The sequence below is a fragment of the Phoca vitulina genome, unplaced genomic scaffold, assembly GCF_004348235.1.
Source record: "Phoca vitulina isolate PV1807 unplaced genomic scaffold, GSC_HSeal_1.0 scaffold52, whole genome shotgun sequence".
NCBI classification, from domain to species: Eukaryota; Metazoa; Chordata; class Mammalia; order Carnivora; family Phocidae; genus Phoca; species Phoca vitulina.
Window position 1 is genome coordinate 2,618,799 of NW_022589755.1, and position 6,320 is coordinate 2,625,118.

The following is a 6,320-nucleotide window of genomic DNA, read 5'->3' on the forward strand; positions in this document are numbered from 1 at the left end:
GGGTCACACTGGGCCTCACTGGGCCTCACGGGGTCACACTGGGCCTCACAGGGTCACGCTGGGCCTCACTGGACCTCACGGGGTCACACTGGGCCTCACAGGGTCACGCTGGGCCTCCCCGTGGCAAGTCTGTTGGAGGTCCTTCAGTGTCCTGGGCCCCCCTGGGACCGAGGAGCTGCTGCATGGCCTCAGGTCCCCGCCGGCTGTCCAGGGAGGGGCAGGAGGCCCTGACGCCAATCCCCCGCAGGTGGGCCTCCCGCGGCGGGCAGTCCAGCGCTGTGCGGCCCAGCTGGCCTCGGCCCTGGAGCACATCCACTCCCGTGGCCTGGTGTACCGGGACATCAAGCCCGAGAATGTGCTGGTGTGTGACCCAGCCTGCCAGTGGGTCAAGCTGACCGACTTCGGCCACACGAGGCCCCGTGGGACACTGTTGCGCCTGGCTGGGCCGCCCATCCCTTACACGGCCCCCGAGCTCTGCTGCCCCCCGCCCCTCCCCGAGGGCCTGCCCATCCAACCTGCCCTGGATGCTTGGGCACTGGGGGTCCTGCTCTTCTGCCTTCTCACCGGCTACTTCCCCTGGGACCAACCCCTGGCCGAGGCCGACCCCTTCTACGAGGACTTCCTCATCTGGCAGGCGTCGGGCCAGCCCGAGGACCGTCCTCAGCCCTGGTTCGGCCTGACGCCTGTGGCCGACAGTCTCCTGTGGGGGCTCCTGGACCCTCACCCCCGGAAGAGGAGCCCGGTGAGCTCTGTCCGGGGCTACCTGGGGCGTCCCTGGAGGCAGCAGGAGGAGGAAGCTGAAGAGGTGGAGGAGGGGGACGGAGAGCAGGTTGGAGAGGAGGGGGGACAGCCCGAGCCCACCTTGCCTGCAGAGACTCGGAAAGGGAACCAGGTGGGCCCCACATCCTGAGGTCACCTCTGCCTTCTTGTGGTGGCTTTTGGCTTCTCTCTTGCCCGTTTTCCCCTTTCTGCCTTCCTTACCTCCCACGTGGGCATTCTGTGTCCCTCCCGTGGCCGGGGGTGGGGGGCATCGCTGAGACGGCCACCGGTCTGTCCCACCGTCCCCGTCTTCCCCAGGGCTCTGGCACCTTTGCTCCCCTTGCCCGCGGGCTTGTGGCTCCTTCCCTCGGCTCCCGCACGCCCTGGGTGCTTCCGCTGCCCTGCTCAGCGAGGCCTGCCCTCGGCGCCAGGCCCCCCGCCCCCCCACTCCCTCCGCTCTGGGACGCTCATCCCCTGCAAGCTGTCTGCTTAGGTCAGTGTGGCTCTTCTGCATGTCCTGCTGGGGGGGTCCCGCCTGTCCTGTGAGGTGCCCCGCGTAGCCGGAGCCGTCCTGGCCAAAGATGTTTGCTCAATAAATGCCCCCGTCTGGTTCTGTGCCGCCGTCTCCGGCCCTGTCTCTCCCCCCGGCTGGGTCTCACTCACTCCCTCGGCCCCGTGGCTTCTGCCCACGCGCCAGGCTGTCGCCCTCTCGATAATGTGCCCTCTCTTCTCTCACCCAACTTCATCCAGCACTTAGGTCTCCATGATGCTGCTGGTCTGTCCCCTTGGGGAAGACTGGACAGCGTGTTGTCAGGCAGAGAGACGGAGCGAGGGACGGACAGGCAGACAGAGTGGCAGAACACGGTCCCGCGGCGTGGCCGTGCTGCGTGCCCGAGGCTGGCCTCGGTGTGCGTGTCGGGACCGCGTGAGCCTGTCTCTGCACGGGCCTGCGTGTGAGCAGGGGCCCCGAGCACCAGAGCTGACTGGGCTCGGGCGCTTCCGCTGGACTGGGGCGGGAATTTCTGCAGATGTGTGTGTCCGTGAGCGTCTGGGCCCGTGGGTGTGCACAAGTCATGGCGCGTGGGGGAGACACGGCGACGTGACTGTGTTTCGTGTGTCCGAGTGTTGGAGCCTGTGTGTGAGGGGACAGGACGGAAGCTTGCGTGCGCCTGGCTCTGTGTGTGTGGACATCAGGCCCGTGTTTGCGTGTCCACGAGACCTTGAGTGCGCGTGTGTGTAGCAGGAGGAGAAAAGTCACCCAGGCGCCACTGCCAGTCACCAGCTGGGCCCCTCTCTCCTTCACACCTTCTTCCCCCGCCACCCCGGCCCCTTCTTGGCAGCTGCCCTGTTTGCAAACACTCTGTCTTCCTCTCCTCGCCTTCTTTGGCCACCCGCCCAGAGCAAGGCTACAACTCAGAGCTGGATCGTGTGTCACTCTCTCCCAGGCCCCTACCACCCCCCCCGAGGGCCCCTGCTGTGGCCTCCTAGGTGTTGCCTGGACTGGGGAGGGGGGTTGCTAACAGCACCTGTGGAGTGACCCCAAAGACACTTGAATCTAGTTCAATTCAGAGGACACTGGCCCCTGTCCTGGGCAATCCAGGTGAGCTTCCTGGAGTAGGGGATCGCTGGAGAGAACAAGATAGGGAGGTACATAAGGGGGGGAGCACGATCAGGACCTCCTGCAATCTTATCTGTGAATGTGAACTATCCCAAGCCATCAGGCCAAGAGTGTGTCCTAAAAAAGCTGGAGGTGGCTGGGGCAGGGTGGAGCTGGGAAAGAGGGGAGTGGAGATGGGCAGGGGCAGGGGAAGCTGCAGAGGGTGTTAATTGGTGGCAGCAGCTGAGGATTAACTGGGAGGTGATAATGACCCAGTGGGGGGCCCCAGGGCAGGGCAGGAAGACAAAAATTCCCAGGCAGGGCCTGAAGGGGGCAGGGGCAGTGCTAATTAAGTATTAGTTACTTAATTAGGTAAGACTTAATACTAATCATAATACTTAACATTAACAAAGCAGCTTGCTCCTCGAGCAGCCCCCCTGGCAGAAAAATCTGCTCACTTGGTGGGATCCTCCTCATTTCACGGGTGGGGGCCCCAAGGCCAGCGAGGGTGGTCAAGGTAGCACCTGAGCTCCCACCGTGGGCCAGGGGCAGGAGCAGAGCCAGGAGTCGGACCCGGACTGGGTCCTGCCCGGGGTCCACGGTCTTCAGCCTTAGGGTGTCCCGCTGCTATCAGTGGCCGAAGGGGTCCCACACGGGGGGCTGGGGTGCATGTGAGGGGGTGCGTGTTGGTATCCGTGTATGTGTGACTGTGCAAGGTGAGTGTGCATGAGGGGTCGTGAGGTGGTCATCCCTCCCTGGGAGGACACAGGCGTTGGGGCAGGTAAACCATGGGGATAGAAGGTGGGGGCAGGTCGCAGAAGCCTCCAGACCCACTGACACGTGCTAGTGAGGACGTGGAGAGGCTAGAACCCCCATGCGGCGCAGAGAGAGTGTAAACAATGGTGCCGCCATTGTGGGAGACTGCCCGGCAGTTCATCAGCTCGTTAGACACAGAATTACCATGTGGCCGGGCAATTCCGCTCCTAGGTCTGTGCCCATGAGTAACAGAAGCATGCATCCATACAGATATTCACAGCGACATTACTCACAATAGCCAAACCGTGGAGACAACCCAAATGTCCATCAGCAGCTGAGCTGAGAAACACGAGGTGGTCCAACCAGACTCCGGACTACTACTCAGCCATGGAAAGGAATGAAGCCCTAACACATGCCACGTCGCGGGTGGACCTCACAAACACCATGGGAAGAGAAAGAGGCCAGCTCTGGAAGATGAGCCATTGCAGGACCCCATTATGAAAATGTCCAGAATAGGCAAATCCACAGAGGAAAGATTGCTGGCTGCCGGGGGGTGGGGCTGGCGGGGGGAGATGGGCAATGGCTGCTAAGGGGCACAGATTTTCTTCTTGGGGGTGGCGATGGTGGTGGAGTCGTCCTAAAATTAGATTACGGTGAGTGTTGCACAACTCTGAATATATTAAAAACCACTGAATTGTACACGGGAAAAGGGTGAATTTTATGGCATGTAGATTTCATCTCAATGAGGCTAAAAAACCACAAAACAAGCATGTCCAAGATTCTCATGCCTTGATCAGCTTCTTTCCTTCTCGGGGCCTCTGAATTCCCATCAAAGAGAAAAGAGAAAACCCTGCCCTCCTTCTAATAGCTCTGAATTAATCAAAACCAAGACCTTAAACACAGGACCCACTCCCTACCCCTCCCTCCATTTTACAGAAAAGACCATTGAGGCCCCAACGGGGAGGAACCTACTTTCCGAAGACCAACAAGTCTAAAGGTGTTAGAGCCTGAATTCAAACCCAGCTCCGGCCTGATTCCAGAGTCTTTGCTCGTCACCCCAGCCCAGCACCTCTAAAGTGTGCCGGGGCTGGTGGTCATCAAGGAAGAACTGCTCCCCCCAGCTGGGAAGCCCCAAGCTTGCAAGTAGGACCACGTGGGTGTCCAGTGCAAAGTGAAAATGTGGGGTTTCTTGCTTCAACGAAAGTTTTTCCTTCCCCTCCCCCTCTGCCATTTGCTGTTGATGCCACTCCCTGGCCTCGGCCTGGGGCATGGAGCTACTCCCTGGCCGACCCTCACCGGGGACGGGGCATCCAGCCACCAGAACCCAGCAGGGAAGTGACTGTGCATGAGCTCCGGCTCCGGTCCCATCGGCTTCACTTAGAAAACACAGAATCAAAAATCACGAAGAAGAACATGGGCAGAGCGTTAAACCAACCCAGCTGCACCCCACCTGCACTCTGCTTGCAGCGGGGAAAGAGCCTGCCCGGGGCCGGAGGGGGCCAGCCCCGCAAGGCCTCTATGAACAAGCTGCGGGGTGGGAGCTCTGCAGTTCAGTCTAGGACACAGATAATGCAAATGGCTTGAGCAGCTCTTCTCAGTCGTGACAGCTGCCGGCCGCGAATCACCGGCCACCTTGTTAAAACGCGGATTCCGATGGGGGGGGAGGGGTCTGAGGGGTGCTGGTGAGGCCCATGCTTTCAGGGCATGGGTCACACTTGCTGGTGCAAGGGACACAATTGTAGAGTACTGATCTTGCGTCCTAGCTAAACTCTTATTAACTCTAACCATTTGTCCACTGGATGCTTTGGGCTTTTCTACGTGGACAGTCATACCGCCCATGGGAAAGGACAGATCTGTGTCTTTCTTCCCACCCTTCCTGTGATTAAGGAAGCCCCCTCTGCTCCTACTCTGCTAGGAGTGTGCGTGTGCGCGTCAACCATGAATGGGTGCTGAGCTTTGTCAAATGTTTTTTTTTTCTGCATCAGTCAAGCTCACTAGGCCTCTGCAGCTACTGTTCTGGGCTTGTTGCAAGCTGGCAGGCACAGGATAGGGCTCAGCTGTCCCGTAGGAGGTGTCCAGGTCAGGGCCAGCAGTAGGTGGGGGCTGGCCATCCACCCTGGCCCTGGGCCCTGGGGCCAGATGTTTGGGCTTAGCTGCCTGGCCAAGCAGGGATAGAGTGACCGGATAATTAAGCACCCGCTTCTTTGGGGCTGGCAGAAGGCAGCAGAGGGTGGAGGGACCTGGGGCCAGAGTGCCCAACAGCCTCCCCACCAAGTCCGGCTCACAGATGGGGGCCTGGAGCCTAAACTCCTAGTGGGGCCCTCTGAGGGGACCCAGAGTTGGGGTGCACCTGCTCCCAACCACAAATGGGAAAGTAGACCCTTTGCCTCCAGGTTGGCGTGCCGTCCTCTGAGCCCCTGACCGCCCAGGAGGGCAAGGGGCAGGCAGGCAGGGCCCCCTCGGCCCTCCCCGTTTTCCAGTCAGCAGTTATTTAAGTCTGGGGCTTAATGAAACCCGGGGAACAGAATTCTCTGTGTGTTCCTCTGCCTGTTGGCGGGGGCAGACAGTCTATCTATCAGGACCCCCGGACATTATCCGTCCCCGCCCCCAACAAGTAACTGGACCCTGCTGGCCTTTGCAGGACTGTGGGGGCGCCAGCTCCATGACCTTCCAGGACCTCTGAGCCAGGCTCCAGACGGGGGAGAGGAGGAGGAGGGAACGGTCTCCTGTCTGAGGCTACAGAAACCAGAATCGGAACTTCTTTCAGTCTTTCAAGACAGCCCCCAGTTTACAAGTTTACAGTTTACAAGGAGAGGGGAAGGGCCCACCCAAGGTCACTCAGAGAGGGGCCATCATGGGAGTCCTAACCTGGAAGCCCAGGCCAAGGTCAAAGCAGGGGAATTTGCATCTCGTTTTTCTGGGTTTGAGTTCCCACTCTGCTGTGTGGCCTGAGGCAAGGCGCTTGCCCTCTCTGAGCTTCAGTGTCCTTTCTGAAATGGGGATCAAGTTCCTCCCTTAAAGGGCTGTGGTGAGGATGGGATGTAGTGTGTTAAGAGGCCACACTGGGTCACGCGCAGAGAAGCGCAGTCAGGAAGGGATCACAATCATTCTTGTTAACTGAGCACATGATGTGCCGAGCTCTGTCCTTGCCCACCCTACCTCATCTAATCCTCACCACCACCACCTCCCCAGAGGCAGGTGCTATTTC

General features: G+C 59.9%; 1 protein-coding gene across 1 annotated transcript in view; it reads left to right on the forward strand.

The window, feature by feature from the left end:
* The window catches only part of SBK2 (SH3 domain binding kinase family member 2), a 3,350-nt gene extending 2,362 nt beyond the window's left edge, over positions 1-988 (forward strand). The window contains exon 3 of the mRNA XM_032388032.1: positions 248-988. Within this exon, the coding sequence (XP_032243923.1) occupies positions 248-910 (663 nt within the window). The 3' untranslated portion in view covers positions 911-988. The remainder of the gene's footprint in view (positions 1-247) is intronic.
* Positions 989-6,320: the final 5,332 nt, after the last annotated feature.